Source organism: Saccopteryx bilineata, chromosome 2 (genome assembly GCF_036850765.1).
Source record: "Saccopteryx bilineata isolate mSacBil1 chromosome 2, mSacBil1_pri_phased_curated, whole genome shotgun sequence".
Taxonomy (NCBI): domain Eukaryota; kingdom Metazoa; phylum Chordata; class Mammalia; order Chiroptera; family Emballonuridae; genus Saccopteryx; species Saccopteryx bilineata.
The window spans coordinates 36,925,745-36,951,647 of NC_089491.1; the positions used below are offsets into that span (position 1 = coordinate 36,925,745).

Below are 25,903 nucleotides of genomic sequence, written 5' to 3' on the forward strand. Positions count from 1 at the left end.
CCTATGATTTCTTTCCATCTCCCTCTCTAAAAAAAGATCCTCCCCTTAGCTAAGGACACAGCGGGGATGGGCTGGGGGTGGGGTGAGGAGAAGGGCAGTAGACTTTTATCTCAAGGGGCCCTTTTGGCTCTGAAATTCTACAAATCAATGTTAACTAATTCTAATATCTAACCCAAAACAAAATTAAATTTAACCTTCAAATACATTAAAATGTAAAAACACAAATATTAAAAGCTGAGAGATACTCCATTCCCCAAAAATCTGTTTTTTCTTCCTCTGTCTAGAATAAATTATCCAAATCTACCACTCTCTCTCGCTCATATACCCTGGCCTTCTGTATGGTTTTTGTGTCTTAGGACAAATGTAAGAAATTCCCCATTAGTCACCAAACTTCTTCAAAAGTCTTCTGTAGAATTACATCTTTCTGTCCTACAACTGCTTGATAATTCAAAATATTTTTCTCTGCCTGTTGTTTCTCTCCATCAAACAAATGCCTGAGGCTTTTCAGAATGTATATTACCAGTGGAAATTCAAAACACCAAGCAGGTCAGTAGAATGGTACCCTAAATACAGAGGTCTGTTGTCTGGGCCAGTGTCCTTTGGAAGGAGTATTGTATTTTGAGTGTATATACTTATGTCACATGAGAAGGTGTCTGTAACCATTATGTTGGAACTACTTATCTTCGTTGAAACTACAATCCAGCAAACCAAGTTACACATCAAACCTTTATGTCACTTGTGGTATCAGCTAGGAGGGACCCTAAAAAAGGTTTGTATGTGTTTGCATGTGTGTCATGTTTATAGAAACAAACCTGGAGACAGGCAATGACTTCCCCAAGGTCATACAGCAGGACCAGGTCTGGAATCCAGTGCCTGAGTCCCAGAATCCACTGCTCTTCCTGCTAAAATGCATTGTCTCATAAACAGTGATACAGAATGCCACAGCTGCTCTTAGAGAAGTCTTTACAATGTTTCAAGGTAGGATTAAAAGGTAATATCCTAAACCCTTCTCCTCAGAGGAACAGGTGACTCTTGGAAAGTGGGCTGAGTGAGGATTGGGTGGAAAGGAAACAGCCTCCCCTCCAAAATCCCAGGGACAAACTTAATAAGTCTTGGTGCTGCCCAACATGTTTCTCATTTAGGCCCTAAGCACCTGATGACAGGACCACACACGTGTTCTTCCCCCATCCCACCTAGAGCCAACCAGGAAGTTCAAATTCAATAAATGTTGACTGAGTAACTGAACGCAATGAAGTTAAAAATGAGTCAAGAATGAATAAATATTCAAAAAATGGCATGGGGTCAACTGGATCATCGTTTAGGGATCATTAAATTTGGTAGTGAAAGTACGGAGAGTGAGCATGCATATCAGCTTTGACAAGATAACTCTACATGGCGACCAGTTAGGAGAATACTGTGAAGTTTGTCTTCTGGGGCTTTCTCTGGGCAGACCCTGTGTTATGAGCTGCACACATATTCTGACAATTCTTACAACCACTCTGAGGAGGGCACTATTGTTTTCTTTTATAGCTGAGAAACTAGAGCTTTTAGAAGATATGCAACTGCTCAAAATCTCTCTGGTAGGACATAACAGAGCTTTTTCAATAACTGCCATTTCAAACATCTTAAATTTAAAAAAAATCTGCTAACCCTAAGTTCTCTTCCACTTAATGACATACTCTCACTAATGTGGTGGTGGTGAACCTTCTTTACTTCCTGGCACCATAAGATAGATGTTCCAGACTCACGTTGCACACTTCTTGCCTTGGTCCTAGAACTAGCCATTTCTCCCAGGAGCCCTGATTCTTTTTATTGGAGGATGGTATTAGAAACCAAGATCTAGTAGTAGATGTGCTTATTGCTATTGGAGTGTTTTTAAAGCTTCTCAGCTGATGGAGCAAAGAAATATATGTGTGAATACTAACTTGTATATATACATATCTATCAATATTTCTATATGTAGCCATAATCCAACACCACACAGATCATTCCAGCCCCCTTTTTTTATCTGTAAATCTCCACTCCAACAGTGGCTTCCGCCATCCACCAACTATCGACCTCAATTCCGGTATATAAGTATGAGAATTGTTAACCTGTACTCCTGGAACAATCATCACCTGGAGAACAGCAATTATGTGTGGTCCCTTATGCCTTGAATTTCCAAAGTTATGTAGATCAGCACCTCTCCCTCCCCCCGCCCCCTTCAGGGAGGTTGTTTCATACATTTGTTATTCTCCTGTCACATATACACTCCTTCCTGGGATATCCCAACACTTAAAAGTTCTTTTTATTCACATACGGTAATGCTAGACTGAATGTTGGACTCATATATTGTTCAGGACTCAATACTGTTTCCCCCAAGAAATCATCCCTTTCTCATCCAGGCCAAGTGGATCACCCCTCTGGGCTGTAAACACGGGCTTGTGCGTCTGCCCTTGCTAATGCACCCTACCTTCCTTGAGTTTACTGGGCAGTTAGCATCTTCAGCCCAGGACCTAAAGCTTCTAAGCACTTAGTAAAAATGTTTACTGAACAAATGAATGACAGAGCACTCCCTGACTACTGACTAGAAACAGTGTTATTTTTTCTCCAACTAGTTTAATTGGTAAAATCGCTACAAATATAACTTGAGTGCTAGCCTTTAGAGGCCAATAAAATGAAATAAAAATATAAATTTGAGGCCAACATTGAGACTTAAGAAAAATTACCATAAAGTAACATTTCATGGAGATTCACAGTTCAGACACTTATCATTGTTGACCGAATGTACTTACTAAAGTCGATACTCTTTTATTCAACATATTAAATGTGTTGTTTAACTCTGGTAACCACAGCTGTGACTTAGTTAACGATCTCAATAAATCCTACTTAAATCAAAGACAGGAAAAATTATGCAAATGAATTCTTATCTGTTTTTCTGCCCAAGGCATATTTGATAACAGATAAAACATACTCCAAATCGTCTCTACTTAATAGTCAGGAAGCCATTTGAGGTTTTATTTGAATCAAAATCAAATACAAAGAAGAGGAAAAGCCTGCTATAGTCACAAACGGTTTTATTTCAGAAAGAAATTATACATTAAAAAGAGACATAGTTAAGAGCTTACACTCACATATGGAAGTGAATCTAGGAAAGTCAACAGTTATTAATATACAAAGCCACATGATTAAAAAAGACAGAACAGATCATGACAGATGGGCTGGCCTTAGATTCATCCACAAAATAATATCTTTTGTTTAAAAACAAAACATATATTGGTCTTTAAGATAGTTCCTTGGAAAACAAACCAATCATACCAGTCTCTGTATCACAGCCACACTCAGGCAGCAGCATGGAAGCCATCCATCAATTATACCTTGCAGCTAGATAGGATGTCTTCCACTAATCTCTTGTAAACCCAGGCATCGCCCTTAAGCCGCTGCCTCCTGATACCCACCACATCAGGTTTCTGAAGCTGGCATACTTCTAGTTCAAACTGCATTGTCACTTTGCCAAAATCTGACTGTGTTTGACACTTCAGTGTATAACTGTGAAAAACAAGATAAGTAGCCAGTTAGTAGGAGAACCATGAATATTCTGCATAATACAAGAGATTTCTAAGCCTCTAGGAGACCAGTGGAGAAAATAAGCCATTATTTCCTATTAAGCAATATATTACTGCTTACAGTTTCCAAATGGCCTGGCTATGCGTTAGTGATGGAGTATGACTGGTGTTTTCCCAGAAGCTGAATTGGGATCTTAAGAAAGAATAAAGATGAAAAGGCTTTACCAGAATTCTCCCTTGCTCCACTGAAAAGCTCTTTTTTCATAGCTATACATGCCATTCACGCTCAAGAAATCTCCTGGCATCCTTTTATGCAACTCTTTCTACAGTGTAATCTGTGAACATTAGGCCACTTCCACAATGTTCACAACAAAGGAAAGCTCAGGGAAGATTAAGAATATTTTTTGCATGCATCTCCTCAGAAACTTCTGTTTTTCACAGAAATGAAGCTGAAGGCATCAACCCGTCAGAAGGACACGTTTTTGAGGTTTCTCTAACGGTAATAATTATGATTGTTGCAACACTTTACGGCAGAGTTATAAATAAAAGCCCAAGGAGATGGTACATTCCCATGGTTGAAATGTTCAGTATATATAATTAGAACTGCCATGTTGACTATTCTGATTAACGGAAAGGCCCAGACTAAGTGAAGCCTTAAACACATCTTAATAAATAGGTATGTTCCTACCCTGGCCAGGTAGCTCAGTTGGTTAGAGTCATCCCAATACACCAAAGGTTGTGGGTTCGATCCCTGTATAGGCCACATACAAGAATCAACCAATGGCCCTGGCCAGTTGGCTCAGCAGTAGAGCATCGGCCTGGCGTGCGGGGGACCCGGGTTCGATTCCCGGCCAGGGCACATAGGAGAAGCGCCCATTTGCTTCCCTACCCCCCCCTCCTTCCTCTCTGTCTCTCTCTTCCCCTCCCGCAGCCAAGGCTCCATTGGAGCAAAGATGGCCCGGGCGCTGGGGATGGCTCCTTGGCCTCTGCCCCAGGCGCTAGAGTGGCTCTGGTCGCGGCAGAGAGACGCCTCGGAGGGGCAGAGCATCGCCCCCTGGTGGGCAGAGCGTCGCCCCTGATGGGCGTGCCGGGTGGATCCCGGTCGGGCGCATGCGGGAGTCTGTCTGACTGTCTCTCCCCATTTCCAGCTTCAGAAAAATACAAAAAAAAAAGAATCAACCAATGAATGCATAAATAAGTGGAACAACAGATCAACATTTCTCTCAACATCAATAAATTTTTTTAAATATTTTAAAAACTAAGTATATACCTAAAAAGTTACATTAACTGAATTCATGTAAATCAGTTTTTTAATTAGTTTACATTATATTTTAGTTTTATTTAATTGTCTTACTGATCTTTGATAAACAAACAATATTGAACAGGAACAATTTAAAATTTCAGTTCCCTAAGTATTTAAGGGCACATGAATAGGCACTGTTTGGCAGAAGTGTGGAGATATTACTTGTATGTGTTATGTATTATGAGGTTTCACAAAATATCATTATTTTTCTTACTAACTTAGGTATGTGTTTTGGGGCTGTATCTTTTAAAAATAAGCAGTGTGTGTCAGCAATGCCTAACGGAGTGCCCTGTAGTTACGGTTCCTGATGGGAAGATGAAGCATACAGCAATTTAGTCATATGAAAGATAAAAAGTAATTCTTCCTGACTGGAAAAAGGTAATAACGACTATAACTGAGACTGGTAATATCTAATGAAAATTAGATACTTAATAATGTATAATAATACCACTGACAAAGAAGGTAAAAAGAAGAGGATGAGACAAAGATCTCCTGGTTGATCAGGAGATTAGAAGAACAAATTATTGGTTAACAGTCAGTTAGTGATCTAAAAGAGATCATATAATGAAGGAAAGATAACTGAAAGTTTTCTGATGTAGATTTGGCTAACGGTTCTGAAACTACAGCAAACCCCAAGCATGAAGAACAGGTCAGAGTGAGTTAGATGTGTTCTAATGACACGTAAAGAAGAAAGTCAAAGTTCATGTAAGGAATGCTTGCCAACACATATGGAGAGTGAAAAGTAAAACTACTTTTGCAAAAGATTGTTTCCTTTTTTCTTTTTTAGAGAGAAAGGAAGGAAGAGAGAAAGAGAAAGACAATATGTTGTTCCACTCATTGGTTGCTTCTTGTTTGTGCCCTGATGGGGGATTGACCCCACACCTAGGTGTAAGGGGGTGATGCTCTAACAAACTGAACTACCCAGCCAGGACAAATGATTCTTAAAATCTTAACTCTAGAGTGACCATGCTATTTAAATGTTTTTTTGTCAAATCTATTAGTGGTTCTTCTTTGCTGTGTTAATAATAAAGTTTTAAAGAGACATAACATAAAGAGTGAAAATGCTTGGAAATACGAACATCCCTGTAACCAGAAGAGGTCAGGTTATTCAGACCATGAGATCAAAACCACGGAGGCTCTGACAGCAGTTCACTCCGCAGTGGGAAAGAGCTAAAGTGACTTCCTGAAGTACTGAACATCCTATCCTGGGAAATGGCAGGTCATAAAGAGAAGGTGTCTATATAAAACCTTGATTTGTTTGTGGTGTCTCATAAATTTAGGTTACAATTGATAAATACTACTGTAAAATAGAACATCAAAGAAAAATTGGATATAAAAGAAAACTAGAAGAAATGAAGATTTTCCTGTTTTAAGAAATCTAACTTTCAAAGTGGTGACAGTATGCACACTTAAAAATTTTCTATAGCTCATGGAAAACAAAAGAGAATACATTATGAACACTGACACCACCACAAAAGCTTTTCTGAATAAGGTGGGAGAAATATGTTTTTTTAAAGGGGAAAAATAAATAAACCTGGGTTTTCTCAAAGCTCAAAAGATATCAAATAATAAATTCAACGGCCTTTCAGTGTGCTCCTTACCCCTTTTGTACAAAGTCAACGTGCTTCTTTGGAAGTATAGACATTATTTCATTCAAGAGTTGATCTGGATTCACTAGTCTGGTTGTGGTCACATTATAATGAAGCTTAAAAAAGAAAAAGAAAGGGGTGAGAAGTCAGTGTTTACATCAACACAAAGACCATCCTACCTGAGTTAGAGATCCAAAACTCCTCAATCTAGACCATTTAAAAAAAATATTTCAAGAACAATACTGAGAGAATTTACAACCCACCCTTGGTAGCTGGATTAAGACAGCACTGGGGAAGTATGGAAAAATCATGTTCATTAGTAACTAAATTCATATCATCCTTTTAATACTTTCATCTGCCTCTCCTACCAATCGTTTTAAAGAAATAAATATTAAATAATGTCTATTTGTTTGAACTTTACCTGTTCCTCCCTTTCTACTCTATAAAAGAGACATTAACAGTCCTTAAGTGTGAACTGTGGAAAGATGAAACAAGTGACCTAGAAAATTTCATTTGTCTATAGCTAGACATATTCCTGAACCTTCTCAATTATTTAAAAAAATTATAACAATTGTAAGAATGTGAGAATGCAACAAGTATTCCTTTAAAACAGTTATGTCATTTTTTCCCCTCATTCACTTAGAACAGAGTTCTCAGATAATTTCATGCCAAATTGGTATCTATCCATCTATCCATTCATTCAACAATGGCTTACCATGTGTCAGGCACTGCTTTAATAGGTCCAGGAAACAGACAGAAATCCCTACCTTCCTAGTAGTACCTTCACTCAAACAAAATCATACTTTCTATGTCTTTCAGATTTGAGTTCTTTTTGTTTTGTTTTGTTTTCAGATTTAAGTTTTTATAAATAATAAAACGCTGAGCTTGCAAAACACCTAACTACCTCACTTGTCAGATGAAGAACCTGTGGCTCAAAGAAGAAACACACCTTTCTTAAGGTGGGGTTTCCCAAAACGGGATAGAAACTCTCACTGGAGATATACAGGTAACTTTGCATGATACACGCATAAATATTTTTAATATTTATGTATTTTTTCCAATTTGATTTAAAAATATAATTAGCAAAAATTAATGTCTGATAAGGGGTTAATAACCAAAATTTATAAAGAACTTGTAAAACTCAATACCAGGAAGACAAGCCAATCAAAAAATGGGCGAAAGAAATAAATAGACACTTCTCCAAAGATGGCCAATAGGCATATGAAAAAATGCTCAACATCATTAATCATTAGAGAAATGCAAATTAAAACCACAATGAGATATCACCTCACACCAGTCAGAATGGCGCTCATCAACAAAACAACACAGAATAAGTACTGGCGAGGATGTGGAGAAAAGGGAACCCTCCTGCACTGCTGGTGGGAATGCAGACTGGTGCAGCCACTGTGGAAAACAGTATGGAGATTCCTCAAGAAATTAAAAATCGAACTGCCTTTTGACCCAGCTATACCACTTTTAGGAATATACCCCAAGAACACCATAGCACTGTTTGAAAAGAAGAAATGCACCCCCATGTTTATGGCAGCATTGTTCACAATAGCGAAGATCTGGAAACAGCCCAAGTCTTCATTAGAGGACAAGTGGATTCAAAAGCTTTGGTACATATATACTATGGAATACTACTCAGCCATAAGAAATGATGACATCGGATCATTTACAACAACATGGATGGACCTTGATAACATTATATTGAGTGAAATAAGTAAATCAGAAAAAACTAAGAACTATATGATTCCATACATAGGTGGGACATAAAAAATGAGACACAGAGGCCCTGGCCGGTTGGCTCAGCGGTAGAGCGTCGGCCCGGCGTGCAGGAGTACCGGGTTCAATTCCCGGCCAGGGCACACAGGAGAGGCGCCCATTTGCTTCTCCACCCCTCCCCCTCTCCTTCCTCTCTGTCTCTCTCTTCCCCTCCCGCAGCGAGGTTCCATTGGAGCAAAGATGGCCCGGGCGCTGGGGATGGCACTGTGGCCTCTGCCTCAGGCGCTAGAGTGGCTCTGGACGCAACAGAGCAACGCCCCAGATGGGCAGAGCATCGCCCCCTGGTGGGCGTGCCGGGTGGATCCCGGTCGGGCGCATGCGGGAGTCTGTCTGACTGCCTCCCTGTTTCCAGCTTTGGAAAAATGAAAAAAAAAAAAAAAAATAAAAAAAAATGAGACACAGAGACATGGACAAGAGTGTGGGGGTTACGAGGAGGGGGGGAGGAGAGGGAGGGTGTTGGGGGAGGGGAGGGGCACAAAAAAAAAACAGTTAGAAGGTAACAGAAGACAACTGGACTTTGGGTGATGGGAATGCAGCATAAGCAAATGTCAAAATAACCTAGAGATGTTTTCTCTGAACATATGTACCCTGATTTATCAATGTCACCCCATTAAAATTAATTTTTTAAAAAAGAAAAGGCCTGACCAGGCGGTGGCACAGTGGATAGAGCATCGGACTGGGATGCAGAGGACCCAGGTTTGAGACCCCGAGGTCACCAGCTTGAGCGTGGACTCATCTGGTTTGAGCAAAAGCCCACCAGCTTGAGCCCAAGGTCTCTGCCTCCAGCAAGGGGTTACTCGGTCTGCTGAAGGCCCGCAGTCAAGGCACATATGAGAAAGCAATCAATGAACTAAGGTGTTGCAACACGCAATGAAAAACTAATGATTGATGCTTCTCATCTCTCTCCGTTCCTGTCTGTGTGTCCCTGTCTATCCCTCTCTCTGACTCACTCTCTGTCTCTGTAAAAAATAAATAAATAAAATTAAAAAGAAAAGAAAAAAATTAATATATAGTTTCCTTTTAAATAAATACGTCTTTAAAAAGTCATCTTGGTGGTGATGGTTCCACAGGTGCATTTATGCAGCTAAAAGCATGTTAACTGTTCATGCATGTTTTATGTGCAGTTTACTGTGTATCAATTATACATCTATATATCTGTTTTCTTAAGAAGAGTCAGTATAAAGAAAATACTAGATAAATAACAGGGCAGAGGCTATGTCCAGATGCGGACATGACGGGAAGTGCTACAGGCCTGGGGCTTGGGAGTCCCAGCTTTATGTTATAAAAGAAACAAGTAACCCAGCTGTGATGGGCCCTCTGTCTCCTGGGTCCCAATCCAGAGCTGTTTCACCAAACTAAACTGGTTTTGTCAAGGTAATAACAAAATTAACATCTTCAAATCACAATCTAAGTGATTCCTTTGGTAAAATAATTTATCCTATTGAATATTTTATCCGTTAGTATTTGATAACTGCTTAGCTTCTCATAACATAAACAAATGTCCTTAATTTTCTTTAATGTTTTTCAGGAAAATGGCACTATGGTTTTCTTTACCCTTATATAAGAGTTTGGAATTTTTTTTACAACTGTTTCCAACTAGAGAAATCTCAGAATAAAAAAATATATATGTACAATAAACAACCATATGTAACATAAAACTTCTCAGTGATTCGACAAGACAACAAATACTAATGGTGGCCCCGGCTTGTTGACTAAGTGGATAGAGCATCAGCCTGGCGTGTGGGCATCCTGGGTTCAATTCCTGGTCAGGGCACACAGGAGAAGTGACCATCTGCTTTTCTCTCCCCCTCCGTCTACCCCTTCGCTCTCTCTTCCCCTCTTACAGCAGCCAATGGCTTGGTTGGTCCGAGCATCAGCCTCAGGTGCTGAGGATAGCTCAGATAATTGGATGATTTGAGCATCAGCTCCAGATGGTGGATGCTGGGTGAATCCTGGTCAGGACCTATGCAGGAGTCTCCCTATATCCCCTCCTCTCACTTAAAAAAAAATACTAGTGCTGGCCGGTTGGCTCAGTGGTAGAGCGTCGGTCTGGCATGCAGGAGTCCTGGGTTCGATTCCCAACCAGGACACACAGGAGAAGCGCCCATCTGCTTCCACACTCCTCCCCCTGTCCTTCCTCTCTGTCTCTCTCTTCCCCTCCTGCAGCCAAGGCTCCATTGGAGCAAAGTTGGCCCGGGCGCTGAGGATGGCTCCATGGCCTCTGCCTCAGGTGCTAGAATGGCCCTGGTTGCAACAGAGCAACGCCCCAGATGGGCAGAGCATCACCCCCTGGTGGGCATGCCGGGTGGGATCCCAGTTGGGCGCATGCGGGAGTCTGTCTGACTGCCTCCCCGTTTCCAACTTCAGAAAAATACAAAAAAAATAATAATAATAAAATTAAAATTAAAATTAAAAAATACTAATGGGTAAAGTCCTCTCTCTCGCTTTAAGACAGGATATACATGGGATCTCAGAACATTCTCCCCTGAAGCACCCTTCTGCCCAACAGCTCGGCATTTTCCTTCCCCCAAACCTACCCAGATTGGCTCAAAATGAGACTCTCAGTGCAAAACCCAGACCCAGTCCCCAAATCATAAGGCACACTACCATCTTCTCCTCCCTCCTGTGGGCCCACACTTCTTGAACATGTTTTTCTTACAGCACTGAGCTGTGTCCACTGCCTATTTCCACTGCCACTCTGTGAGCTCTTCAAGGACAAGGGCTGTCTTATTCATCTCTTACCTCTTAGCTCCCCCAAACAAAAATGCCATTTGGTAGATGTTTGAAGGAAAGCTCAAAGAGAATCCAAGAGAGTAAGAAGTATGTTATACCTGCTAATAACTTCCTTTTCTTTTCCTTTCCCACCAAATATAGTGTCCATACCACTGACACATTCAACCTTGTAAAGCAGTGGTCTGGACCACTGTGGGTCTGCCAGAAATTTCATGCCAGTCTGCGAAAGAGTTAACCATCCTAATGTTGTAAAAAGATTATAGACCAATGATCTTAGTTGAATTTGCTTATGCTTAGAGTGATTGCCACTTACCAGCCTGTATCATCAATGATAATACTACTGAGGATGTCTTAGATAGCTTTGGAACTTGTTGGCTTCTTCCTTCGTACAACTTTTTGCACCATGCAGAACATTTACAATCATGTGCGACAGAAAGCATTCAGACAAACGTATATAGTATTCACTGCATCGTACATGTGGAGTTTGGAGGTCAAGCACCAGCTCCCACCATGTTGACTATTATACACAGTAAGATCAAACTTTAGTTGTTGCGTGTTTCCATTTCTGGCCAGTTAGGTCACCAGTCCCCAAGTGTAAAAAGGTTGAAAATCACTGTTTTTAAAGCATAATAAGTCTATCAAATGAGGCCCAAACCTCTTAGCCAGCTTACTTTCCCAACCTGTTATTCACTATTTTCTTCACATACACCACACTTTGAGTTCAAATTAACTTCCCATGCACTCAATATTTTGTGAGAGCCTACAAGGGTATCTATGTGTAAGGGACTCTTCCGTGTGTCAGAGACATGACAACTGAACTCAAGTCCCCATCCTGAAGGCAGTTCCTCGTATATGCCCCATGCTTCTGCACCTCCACATTGCCTCTGTGATGCATACATCTACCCAAACTTGAATACTTCAATTATAACTATCTGCTCCTCAAAAGGGTTGGCTGTATCTAATTTACCTCTACATTCTCGAAGCCCAATGCATAGTAACATGCGTATTTTAGGTGCTCAAAAATATTAACTAAATGCTAAATGAATGAATAAATAAATAAATAAATACTAATCAATTCATTCATTCAGTACTTTTTCTTTAAAAAGAAAGAAAGACAAACTCTAGTTCACAGGCACCTTCTGAAATCCACATTAAAGATTTTTAATCCACTTACCTTTAGTCTTCGGGGCCCATCCTTGGCAGAGCCTTTCCTCTTGCTCCTGGTGAGCACAGTGATCACTTTATCCAACCCCCTTTCAAGGCTGCCAAAAACTTTGGTACCTCTTCTTTTCGGAGTATCCTCTACATGTGCTTGGTTGAGATCCAGTTCCACTGAGCGACACCTTAAAAAAAAAAAAAACCCACAGTGGAACTGGGCCTCCTGCTCACTGGGGTCCTCCTGCCCACGGGGGGGCTGTGCTTGTGTCCCGTTTGTTAGATGTGCCGCATTCAGGTATCCTGAGGCCAGCCCGTCTCATCCCTTAGGGAGCACAGAAGTCACCTCCCACTGAAATGTAGCCACCACTCTTCCCCCCAGACAAATGCCACCTGGCAAAACTATCTTTCCCCTACCATTTCTTTAAATGTCAAATATACTGAAAAGTTAAGCAATACAATAAAAAGCTGTAAATATTTTGCCATATTTGCTTTCTCTATGTATATAGACAATAAATATATTAAATATATGTACATCTTTGCTGAGCCATTTAAAATTAACCCACCTGAAGATACCATGACACTTCACTCTGAAACACTTCACCAAATATTACCAATAAATAAGGACATTTTCCTACATAACCACAGTACCATTATGGTACCAAGAAAATAAATGTCATTGTATCATCTAATATCTAGTTCACATTCTAATTTCCTCAATTGTCCTCAAAATGGATCCTGCTCAAAAAAATAACTATAAAAACAATAAAAGGTCACTGATGCTACAGAATCATTCATGTAAGAATGGGTTTTCTTTTCCTCCTTTTTTTTTTTACAGAGACAGAGCGAGAGTCAAAGAGAGGGATAGATAGGGACAGACAGACAGGAAGGGAGAGAGATGAGAAGCATTAATCATCAGTTTTTTGTTGTGGCATTTTAGTTGTTCATTGATTGCTTTTTCATATGTGCCCTGACCGCGGGCCTTCAGCAGACTGAGCAACCCCTTGCTCAAGCCAGCGACCTTGGGTCCAAGCTGGTGAGCTTTGCTCAAACCAGATGAGCCCGCGCTCAAGCTGGCAACCTTGGAGTCTCAAACCCGGGTCCTCGGCATCCCAGTCTGACACTCTATCCACTGCGCCACCGCCCGGTCAGGCCAGAATGGGTTTTCTTTGAAAAACTCTTTCATATCTTTATCATTTTGAGCAACTGCTCTCTGTTAGTGGATGACTATGCTCTACTAGCAAAAGTATAGAGAAAGGGAAAGGTTAGCTTCAGAGAAAAAAAAAAGACTATGAGGCTGGGGCCAAGGCTACTGCCTTGCCAGTCGCTGTATTTTAGGTTAAGCTGCCAGCCCTTCTGCCGATGAGTTTCACAATTCTACCCCATGAGGAAGGCAGTGGTGACAGCTCCCGTAACGGCCAAAGACCACACTCATGCAGACATTCCTACAGCCTCTGACAGAAACTACATGATGGCTTGCCTTAATCAGGCTTATCATATATGAAAAAAGAAAATCTAACTATACATATAAAGATCAAAGAGTCCAAAAAACAGAACACTTACCGCCTCTCAGGGCTAATGGCACCTGCCATTAACTTCTCTGTTCCTGCCAAATTTACTGGCATTTTATTCGGAGTTTCCTTCAGGCACTGGTTCCTAACTATTAAAAAAACAACAAACACAAGCCATACATAGTTGACATACTATGGTTTCCAAATTTCTATCAAAAATACATACATCACCTCATTCATCGGCTCAGAAATATTGTAATCACTCTGCCAGTGATGCTAAGACTATAATTCTTTAAATAAATGTTTGCATATGATTTATAACAAACACAAAATCCTTTTGCTTTGCACATATGGCTCTTCTTTTTCTTCACTGCAAAACTGAGGCCATGCTTATGATTTTATTATAAATATATGACAGATCTAAATAGATAGCATAAATACAGATTTTGTGATTGATTCTCTTTCTATAAATAAAAGTCAACCTGTATTTATACAAGGACCCAATTTATACCTTAGTGTGATACAGTACTGGGAGGTGTTAATTCAATTCACAGCTCTTTTAACCAGTTAGACCAGGGGACGGGAACCTATGGCTCGCGAGCCAGATGTGGCTCTTTTGATGGCTGCATCTGGCTCGCAGACAAATCTTTAATAAAAAAAATAATATAACATTAAAAATATAAAACATTCTCATGTATTACAATCCATTCATTTCCTACTGCTCATGTTCATGGTTGCGGGTGGCCGGAGCCAATCACAGCTGTCCTCTGGGACAACACCAAATTTTTATTGGATAATGCATAAAGTACACGGGTCACTATATGGTTCTCATGGAATTACATTTTAAAATATGTGGCATTCATGGCTCTCTCAGCCAAAAAGGTTCCCGACCCCTGAGTTAGGCAAAGCCAATGGTCTCTGTGAAAGCTTGACAGAAGTTAACAACAAGTAGCGAGCTTTGGTTATTTTTATATTCTCTAGTCCAGAATTTGGTGTTTTATTCCAGTGGGGTATTTGTATTCCAGATAGTTTGTGACAAATTTGCATTAACAAATCTGGTTACCAGTGATTAGGTAAATTTTGTTCATGATCTAAAAGTTATAACCCTTTAGAGATAATAATATTCACTTTATAATACAAATACTGAGTTTTTAAAAAGAGATCAGAGGTTTTGGTTTGTTTCTGACTACTCAGCACTGTTCTCACTGGTTCTACAAGAATAAGAAAATAAGATCAATCAACATCTATGAAAACGATGTTAATTTTTGTATACTGAGAGTACCTACTACTATACAGTTATTCTTCAACAAATTGTCACTGACTGGATTATGTAGGGTTCAGAAAAATGAAATTAATGTTTATGTCAAAAATGACTCAGCGGAGCCTGACCAGGCGGTGGCGCAGTGGATAGAGCGTCGGACTGGGATGCAAAGGACCCAGGTTCGAGACCCCGAGGTCGCCAGCTTGAGCGCGGGCTCATCTGGTTTGAGTAAAAAGAGCCCACCAGCTTGAACCCAAGGTCGCTGGCTCCAGCAAAGGGTTACTCGGTCTGCTGAAGGCCCATGGTCAAGGCACATATGAGAAAGCAATCAATGAACAACTAAGGTGTTGCAACACGCAATGAAAAACTAATGATTGATGCTTCTCATCTCTCTTCGTCCCTATCCCTCTCTCTGACTCACTCTCTGTCTCTGTAATAAATAAATAAATTTAAAAAAAAATGACTCAGCGGAAGTAAAGTGTAAAGCACTAATGAAAGCTATCAATCAGGGCTCAGACATGTGCCCCCACAGACAGTTCTTATGTTTAAAGAACAGCCAGTAATACCTTTCACCAACATAATCTCTCTCACACAGACAAGACATGTAAACCAATGACATGTTAAGATTATAAATTCTCAACTAGCCATATTTTAAAACCTTCAGAAATACATAAAAAGCAGAAAATATCAATAACAGAAGAGACTATAAGCAACAAAGTCTTTTTTTAAAGCCCTGAATGAGCTCAAAGTCCATCTTATCCCCCTATCAGATTGGGATGTTGCACTGTATTAAGAGAAATGACGGAAGGGAGAGACACCCCCCAACCCTGAGAAAAGATGCAATAGCAAATACTACTGAGTCCTGCTATGTGCAAATGTTATCTCACTGAAACCTCATGACAATCACAGACACACACACACGCGCGCACACACACAATCATTTTCATCATCACACCAAACTAGCCTTGAAATTTCAGGAAAAGTGTTCTTTGGGTTGATAAAATAAAAAATGTGATTAAGAGAACTTCCAGCAGATATTCTGACGAAGTTTTTCACAGTGTTACTTTAAGTAGACTTTGGGACTGGCTATCGGCCCCACATAATGACAGCACGTACTTAACAGCAGCTCACGTGGCAATATTTCAGAGTTTGCATTATTAGGATGTTGGTTTTTTTTTTAAGTGAGAGGCGAGGAGGTAGAAACAGACCCCCACTCACACCCGGCTCAGATCTGGCAAATCCCCTATGAGGCGATGCATTGCCCATCTAGGGTGTTGCTCCGTTGCTCAGCAACCAAGCTTTTCTTAGCTCCTGAGGTGGAGGCCACAGAGCCATCCTCAGTGCCTTAGGGCCAACTCGCTCTAATGAAGCCATCACTGCCGGAGGGAAGGGGAGGGAGGGAGGGGGAGAGAGAGAGAGAGAAAGAGAGAGAGAGAGAAAGAGAGAGAGAGAGAGAGGTGATGGGGAGGGGTAGAGAAGCAAATGGGCGCTTCTCCTGTGTGCCCTGACCCGGAATCGAACCTGGGACATCTACACACCAGGCCAATGCTCTACCACAGAGCCAACCAGCCAGGGCCTAGGATCTTAACACAACAAGACTGGGTCACAACTGCTGGAAAAAGCTTTTAAATAAAGTTTAGGTGCCATTTTAAAAAGTGACATAGACTAGATCATGGTAAATTAAATCCCTTCAGACTGTAATTTATTCATTCCTTTGTTCAACAGATATGGCCCCATTTTATATGAGGCACTGGGCACCTACTATGCACCAGACATATAGCCACTCCCACCCCATGTAATCATGTGATAGGCCAGGCTGCAATAAACACAGCAGAATCCCTACTCTCATGACACTTATGTTCTTATCCTGGTAAGACCCAACACAGAAGATTGGGTTCAGTTCCAGACACTATTTTAAGAGGCATACTGACAAAACAGAATTGTTTAGATGAGGCGAGCAATCAAAACACTGAGATGTCATAAAGGAAATAGCTTCAATACTTGGGGATGATTAAGCTGGAGAGGCAACCAGGGAAATGGGAGTTGCAGTATCTGGACACAGATAACTGGAAGGGCATCACAGGTTTACCCTGCCTGCTGGAGTGTGGGAGGTAGGACAAGGCACAGCAGGATCAGATACCAGAACTGAAAGTCCAAGATGAGTAAGAAGGGTTCAGCAGAGGCTTCAGTTTCATCATTATTAGTGGAAGCAAAGGGGCTTGCAAAATCTGACCCTGGATGACCTTGGGCAAAGCACTTCTCTCATCTGAATCTCAGGCAGGTGGATGAAACGAGCTCTAACTTGATTTCAGCTTTGATATTCTATGATGCTATAATTCACCTTTATACATATATAAAAGAAAAAAATATCATTTGAGAAAAATTAAAAGTTGACTAATACGCTTTCATTTCAGCTAATGCAAATAACATAATAAAAAAGCAAGTTGGTTTCTCCTAAGACATTCCCGAGAGCAATGCTAGTCATTTCTGACCTGCTGTACATTTAGTTAGCATGCTAAGAAGAATAGACTTTGAAGGTGTTTCAGCAAATACCTTTCGAGGGTGTAGTGCAATGATTAGGTGTAGTGAGTATTTCTCTTTTATGCTGGTTCTTATTAACTGGAGTCTTTGGCTCTGGGAGTATAAAGCCCTCTTCATTCTTTACTGTGGACTTAGGAGTATATATGTTCTCTTTGTTCTTTAATTTATTGGCAGATGCTCTGCATAAAACTGGAGTTAATGATTTAGATTCCAGACCATTTGATTCTGTCCAATGCTTGGCAAACTGAAAAAAAAATTCACTGGATAAAGCACACTGAAGAAGAAGAAAAGTCAATTTCTTTACAACATGCCTTAATCATTTGCAAATTACCTTGTACCATTTTTAATAAAATGAAATAATATCAAAAGGATATTATTGGTAATACCAGGAAATTTGAAAATGTACATTCTGTTCTCTTTAGTACATGTAGATCATCACTTTAGTCTGTTCTATTGACAGGTAATTTTCAATATGTTTCAGGCCAAGTTTTTACTCAAACATACCAGGTCCTGTGGCAGTATTGAAAATGGCCACAAATAAATCCCCCCAAATTGCTTCCCATACCTAGATTTCCAAGGGTTGTCTCTTAAAATGTGCCAAAAATAAAAGTTTAGTCAATAATTAGGTCAGAAAAACCATGTTAAAATAACAGAAATGTTGAATTTAAAAAAATGTTTTTTTCTTCTTTTCCAAGTGAGAGGAGAGTAGATAGAGAGATGGACTCCTGACCAGGATCCACCTGGCAACCCCCATCTGGGGCCAATGCTCTGCTCATCTGGGGCCATGCTCGTAACTGAGCTATTTTTAGCACCTGAGGTGGAGGCTCCCCAGAGCCATCCTTAGCTCCCAAAGCCGATGAGCTGAAACCAACCAAGCCATAGCTATAGGAGGGGAAGAGAGAGAGAGAGAGAGAGAGAGAGAGAGAGAAAGAGAGAGAGAGAGAATGAGAGAAGGGGTAGAGCTGAAGAAGCAGATGGTCACTTCTGTGTGCCCTGCCTGGGAATTGAACCTGGGACATCCACATGCCGGGCCAACATTCTACCACTGAGCCAACCAGCCAGGGCCAGAAAATATTTTTTAATCCTTTTGAATTTATGGCTGAGCTTGCAAAGAAGTAAGGAAAGTCCTTAGACGTCAAACTAAAAACAGGACCATGAATCCAGAAACGTAACCCAGGATGAGACTGCTTACTGCCCTACGGGCATCTATCTACTATTTCAGCTACCCCATGGCACAGGCTTTAACACCACAGAAGCCTCAGACCAGTGCTAGGTGGTAAGTTAGATCTAAAGTTCCCATGGGCCCTGGCCGGTTGGCTCTGTGGTAGAATGTTGGCCTGGCCTGCAGGAGTCCCGGGTTCGATTCCCAGCCAGGGCACACAGGAGAAGCACCCATCTGCTTCTCCACCCCTCCCCCTCTCCTTCCTCTCTGTCTCTCTCTTCCCCTCCGGCAGCCAAGGCTCCATTGGAGCAAAGTTGGCCTGGGCGCTGAGGATGGCTCTATGGCCTCTGCCTCAGGCACTAGAGTGGCTCTGGTTGCAACAGAGCAGCGCCCCAGATGGGCAGAGCATCGCCCCCTGGTGGGCATGCCGGTGGATCCCAGTCGGGTACATGTGGGAGTCTATCTGACTGCCTCCCCGTTTACAACTTCAGAAAAATACAAAAAAATAAAAATAAAAAATAAATAAAGTTCCCATGAATAGCCAGGAAGGGCTGTAATTAAAATAAGAAAGTAAATTAAATATAAATCTGCCCTTCAAAGGAGTCAGCAAGAAAATGTATCTATCTTGGCCTTAGCTCTGGAGGAGGGAAAATAAAAAGTCTCCTTTATTAATCTGTTAAGTAACCACAGGATATCTTCACCTAAGCTAGGGGCCCAAATTCATACTGTGTGCATAGTCCAGAAATGCAAGCCTAGAACTTAATTTTAAGTAGTTCTAAATTGGTTGTGTTCCAGGAGCATGCTAGAAGCAAACATAACTCCTATCTAAAAGGCAGCCTTGAATCCAACACAACCCAAGTTCTCAACCCCTTCCTCAGTCCAAGTCTCAAATATTCCCACAGAGCCTTTTTTTTATAATTGAGAAAACACAGAATGCCTGCTATCCTGCTAGGACAACTAAAAGTGGTAATAAAAGAAAAAGGTATTGAAGGCATAAGAATTGGAAGAAACAAAACTGTTATCCATAGATGATATAATTCTCTAAGTACAGCACTCAAAACCATAAGTAGACAAATAGAATTAGAGTTTAGGAAAGTTGTTGAATGTAAGATCAATACACAAAAATCAATTTCATTTCATATATACACCAGTACCAGAAGGTTACAAAAATATGGTTTTTAAAAACCTACCCAATACTGTAGTAATTAAAAAAAAAAGTACCTAGAACTAAATCTAATAAAAAATATGAAGACCTTTCTGCAGAAATTTAGAAAACTTTATTAAAAGCAATTAACTGAAATTTAATAAATGGAGAGGTGTACTGTGTTTATGGATAGGGGATTTAAGGATCTATATTACATTTTTTCCCAATTTGAATCTTAAATTAACATTTAATTTCAATTTTTGAGTAAGTAGAATTTGTCAATATGATTCTAAAATATATAAGTGAAAGCAAAGAAGCAAGAGAAAGAGGAAACTGGCCTTAGGAAGAACAAGAGAAATTCAGCCAACCAGATAGAGGAACTATTATTAATATATGAAAAGATGCCTATCCCCAGATTAGAAAACATTAAATAGCTAAAATACCAAGTATTGATAAGAATGTAGATCGGCGGGAACACTCTTCTACTGGTGGTTGAAGGATAATTAATCCAACCACTTTGGTGGAAAAACTGACAATATCTGGTAAAGTTGAAGATATTCCACTTCTAATACCCTGTAGAACCCCCACATATACAATAGGGGCCTTGCTGTACACAAGAGTTAACATAGCAGGTTCTGGCTGGAGTTGGGAACTCGGCTTTTAAAAAGTTCCCAGCACCAAGTCAGTTTGTATGGCTGGGGCACTGAACCCTGCTGTACCAGGGTGTAGAGACTACAAAAAGTGTGATGTATGGTGAACACCTGTTTCCTTTTGGAAGTCTAGAATTCCTGTGACTGTGCTTGACCACAGAGGCAAAGTGCCTGAGTAAGCAGCGCCCGGGAAAAACTGGATGTGGAGTCTCTGGTGAGCTTCCCTAAGCAGACATGCACACCTGCTGCTGGATTCCCTGCCAAAGGACGGAGTGTGCAATGCGTGAGCCCCGCAGAGGGAAAAGGAGAAATATTAACTATACATCCAAGAAGCTCAACAAACTCCAAGTAGGATAAAAACATTTTCAAAAGGAGAGGAAAGCAGATCAGTTGCTGCTCTGAGTTGGGGGGGAGAGGGAGTAGACTACAAAGGGGCACAGGGAACTTGGAGGCTATAGAACTGTTTTTATTTTGGTGGTGGTTGCACAACTGCATGCATTTGTCAAAACAGAACTGTACATTAAAATAGTGTATCGAACTATTAACTACATGTAAATTATACCTCATTAAAAAAAGAGAGAGAGAGAAGTAGGAAAGTGTTACAAAATGGGATCTCGGCCTTCTTCACCTTGGAAACAACTGGCGTCCCTTTCATTCACATTCCAACAATCTTTCATTAACGTTTTCATCGGTTTCGGAATTCATTTAGTTTGCAAGCACATACTAGATTGCATGTTAGTGCCTAGATGTTTTAATAATTGAGACAATATATCCTGCTTTAAATAGTATTAAAATTAACCAACCTGTGGTGTTTGGGGAGTAGCCACGCCTGTTGATAAACTGTCTTCACACCATTCATAGTCTATTAAACCGGCCACATAATTTTCATCACTTGTGGTCACATCTTCCAGACTTAGGTTCTTTGACTATTAAAAAATAAAAGAATCATGATTCAATTTTTAAAATAGTACATTCTCACCACAGGGTAAGGCCCTAGAAGCAGAGACGATGAGAGAGAGTATATTGAAGGAGCTAACCATTCAGTACAGAAAACAGAAAGTCAAAAAATTTTATTTCAGATTATTAGATGTGAGAATCTCAAACAATATCATAGAACATGAGGTGGGGAGGCAAAGAGACAGACCCTGACCAGGATCCACCCGGCAAGCCCCCTACCAGGCAATCAATGCTCTGCCCATCTTGGGCTGCTGCTCTGTTGCTTCGCAACCGAGCTATTTTAGCACCTGAGATGAGACCATGGAGCCATCCTTAGCACCCGGAGCCAACTTGCTCAAACCATTCTTCTCCTCCTGTGGGAGGAGAAGAGAGAAAGAGCATGCACGTGCGAGAGAGAGAGAGAGAGACAGACAGACAGACAGACGGGGGAGGGGGGGTGGAAAAGTAGATGGTCTCTTCTCCTGTGTGCCCTGACTGTGAATCCAGGACTTCCACACGCCAGGCCAACACTCTACCCCTGAGCCAACTGGCTAGGGCCTGGAATATTCTTAATGGCAATACTACTTAGCTTAACAGTATCAAATAATCACTAATGCCAGACAAATAAATCTTTTGCAAATCTACAAATAAAAGTTCTGACAAGATGAAAGGGAAACAACTTTGAAATACAGGTTTCTTAGATACAAGAACATACAGAGTAGTTAGCCATTCATACTTGGAATAAAACAGCCTTATGAAAAATGTCCTGAAGACAGGATATTTAAGGTCCTTGGAAATAATACCACAAGAGTCATTTATTTTCCCACATTCTTCCTCTCTATAAACTAAGGTTATACCAAATACACCCTAAATTCTAAGACAATAGAGCATAACTGGTTTTTTTTATTTCTCCCTCCTTCCCTTTCCCTCAACATCTAGTTAACCTGGCCAAGCAATTTTAATTCAATTTCTTACACTTCATCCTTTCTTTTCCAGTCCCATTGCTACTGTTTTAATTCAAGGACAAATCTTGGATCTGAACTATTCAAACAGAGAATACAGGCTCTGCCACCAATCTTCCCACTTTCTCAAGCAGGAATGACAGAGTTCTCCAGGACTGCCAATTACCAACAACTAGACCTCGCTACATGAGTGCTAGGCTGAGAAAAATACTAAAGCCAAGTCTAGGCTCATGGGGAGAAGTACAGTGTTGTATGAATGACGGCTGCTATGGGCACTACAGCACACACACATTCCTGACTAAACAATTCTATATGCCACTGAATGAATTATTTAAAATTATAGTTATATCAATGTCATATCTTGCTCAAAAATCCATGGTTCCCATTATCAAGAGCATAAAGTCTAACCCCTTTGACATGGAATTTTGGGGTTCCCTATAATCTCCTACCTACCCTTCCAGCTCATGCGCTCTCTCCCTCTACCTCTTTCACTTACCTCACACTTGAACTCTTCATTTTAGCTAAACAAGTCTAGCCATTGTCAACAAAATATATCAAGCACATTTAGGTGCCTAGGCTTTTATTAATTACACTTACCTTGCCCTGAATACTGTGCTCTCCCTTTTCCATTTTTCTAAACTTGACTGTGGGTCCAGTTTGGATCGCCCATGGTGATCACTGCCATCCCTAAAGCACCTAGCACCCTGGTCGGCAAACCACGGCTCGCGAGCCACATGCGGTTCTTTGGCCCCTTGAGTGTGGCTCTTCCACAAAATACCACATGTGGGCACTACCTCGATAAAGAATGTACCTACCTATATAGTTTAAGTTTAAAAAATTTGGCTCTCAAAAGAAATTTCAATTGTTGTGTTGATATTTGATATTTGGCTCTGTTCACTAATGAGTTTGCCGACCACTACCCTAGCGCATACCTCTAGCCCCTTAGCTGGCACTAATCATCTACAGCAATTTCCCTTAGAAATTGTTAATCAGCTACCACTTTTCCCTTAGATTGTCAAATAAAAAAATTACAACAGCCAATACCTATTTTTTTTGTCAGATAAACAAAAAATGTATTTTTTGGTGTGCCGCAGAATTTAGGTGATTAGTTTATACATGCCATGAGATAAAAAAGTTTGAAAATCACTGATCTACTCTGATTATGGTGTAACATAACTGTTAGAAACCAAGCACATTTTAGATATTGTTTTCCCTAGAGCCTAGCATGGGGTCTGAAAATGCTAATGATGTTGATGATGATGTAGTCTTCTGTGATTCTTGAATCAGACTATATTATTGTTTAACTGTAAGTTTCATTTATTGATTAACAGTTCAGGGTTACTTACTTCCTTATAAACAACTCCCTAAAGAAAAAGGGTGGTTTGGGCCCTGGTCGGCTGGCTCAGTGGTAGAGCGTTGGCCTGATGTGTGAAAGTCCTGGGTTCGATTCCCAGCCAGGGCACACAGGAGAAGCGTCCATCTGCTTCTCTACCCTTCCCCCTCTCCTTTCTCTCTGTCTCTCTCTTCCCCTCATGTCTCTCTCTTCCCCTCATGCAGCCAAGACTCCATTGGAGCAAAGTTGGCCCGGACACTGAGGATGGCTCCATGGCCTCAACCTCAAGCATTAGAATGGCTCCAGTTGCAGCAGAGCAATGCCCTAGATGGGCAGAGCATCACCCCCAGGTGGGCATGCCGGGTGGATCCCAGTCAGGCGCATGCAGGAATCTGTCTCTCTGCCTCCCTGGTTCTCACTTCAGAAAAATACTAAAAAAAAAATTAATTAATTTAAATAAATAAATATATATATATATATATATATATATATATATATATATATGTATGTATTTTAAGACATAGAAAAGGGGTGATTTAACCAAAGGGGAAAAATATTACAAAGAGACTATGTGGCTTGATGCAAGTCCCAATCACTTGCATAAAGATGAGAAAAGAACCCAAAATTTGATTTCTACTTCATTTCTTGTCATTAAAATATCTATCTGCTACAAAAACTGGTTCAACAATATGAATGCCCAAATAATGAAATTATTAGGTAAATGCTCATTAGATAGTAGTTAAGAGTAAATTCCTTCCCAGATCTTTTCCACTCAGTTACTTTATGAATCTTACAAACACATGAATTGAGACCAGGCCCATCCAGATATTAGAAAATCCAATGGCTTAGGAAAATGCCTCAGACCTCTTAACTGAGGTATCATGAATTCAAAACTTTAGATGAAGTATTTATTCTAAGTATACAGCTATCTAATGCCTTTCTAAGATGACCTTGATCAGAAGCAAAGCTCATGTTTTTGTGTCCTGTATCCAACGGTGTTAACTTGAGTCTGAGAGTTTAAAGGGTTTGGTGACATGGGCAAGATGGCTGATGGGCTGACCATAAAACCCACAGAGAAAAGATCTGCTTGGGTGTGGGGTATTCAACAAAACTCTCTAAGACCGGACCAGAAAACCATCCAAGGAATACAATTATCTCACTTCAGAGATATCTTTACACAACAGACAACTTGCACTAACATTTTTTAGTTCTTAGCTTGGTCAAAGATCAACTGGGGAGGGAAGAAGGGAGACAAGTTAGGTCTGGCATGGTCATAAGACCCACTATATCTGAAGCACATGACTGACAAGTGATAAAAAGAGAGATCTAAATGAAGTATTAAAAGGGAATTTTAAAAAGGGGGTTCCAGCCCTGGCCGGTTGGCTCAGCGGTAGAGCGTCGGCCTAGCGTGCGGAGGACCCGGGTTCGATTCCCGGCCAGGGCACACAGGAGAAGCGCCCATTTGCTTCTCCACCCCTCCGCCGCGCTTTCCTCTCTGTCTCTCTCTTCCCCTCCCGCAGCCAAGGCTCCATTGGAGCAAAGATGGCCCGGGCGCTGGGGATGGCTCTGTGGCCTCTGCCCCAGGCGCTAGAGTGGCTCTGGTCGCAACATGGCGACGCCCAGGATGGGCAGAGCATCACCCCCTGGTGGGCAGAGCGTCGCCCATGATGGGCGTGCCGGGTGGATCCCGGTCGGGCGCATGCGGGAGTCTGTCTGACTGTCTCTCCCTGTTTCCAGCTTCAGAAAAAAAAAATGAAAAAAAAAAAAAAAAGGGGGGGGGGTTCCAAAAAAAAGGGGGGGCCTGCATTTTAACTTTTTTTAGTTTTAAGACCTAAAAGGGGAAAAAAATCACTTTACCTGCATAATCATTTAGGCTATACTGGATTCCTTAAAAAGGGCTAACCATCTCTCTGAGAGTAATAAAAGTTCAGTTTCCTAGTGCTAAAGTGTTTAAACTAACTCTGAATTAATCTGAGAAAAGATTACCGTATTTCCCCATGTATAAGACACTTCCATGTATAAGACGCACCTTGATTTTGGGGCCCAAAATTTGAAAAAAAAAATGTATTACATAAAGTTATTGAACTCAAGTTTTATGCATCATAAAATTCATACAACTCCTCATCCGTGCAAAAAAGCGAGAAATGCAAGTAAAAAATAATCTAAAACCACTGTATAAGACGCACCCAGTTTTTAGACCCCAAATTTTTGGAAAAGGGTTCATCTTATACATGGGGGATGCGGTATATTACAAACTTCCACACCCATCAGGCAAAGTATTATTTAGAACAGG

General features: G+C 40.8%; 1 protein-coding gene and 1 non-coding gene across 3 annotated transcripts in view; one reads left to right on the forward strand and one right to left on the reverse strand.

Moving 5' to 3' along the window:
- Positions 1 to 3,049: 3,049 nt before the first annotated feature.
- The window catches only part of MELK (maternal embryonic leucine zipper kinase), an 88,131-nt gene continuing 65,277 nt past the window's right edge, over positions 3,050 to 25,903 (reverse strand). For both annotated transcript variants that reach the window (XM_066256739.1, XM_066256740.1), the window contains 6 exons: positions 21,183 to 21,305; positions 17,436 to 17,667; positions 13,674 to 13,770; positions 12,130 to 12,298; positions 6,450 to 6,553; positions 3,050 to 3,528 (listed from right to left, as the gene is read on the reverse strand). In XM_066256739.1, coding sequence (XP_066112836.1) covers positions 3,351 to 3,528; positions 6,450 to 6,553; positions 12,130 to 12,298; positions 13,674 to 13,770; positions 17,436 to 17,667; positions 21,183 to 21,305 — 903 coding nt within the window. In that variant the 3' untranslated portion in view covers positions 3,050 to 3,350. The remainder of the gene's footprint in view (positions 3,529 to 6,449; positions 6,554 to 12,129; positions 12,299 to 13,673; positions 13,771 to 17,435; positions 17,668 to 21,182; positions 21,306 to 25,903) is intronic.
- On the forward strand, positions 23,664 to 23,739 carry TRNAI-GAU (transfer RNA isoleucine (anticodon GAU)). The gene has a single exon. It is a non-coding gene; the product is annotated as a tRNA-Ile (tRNA).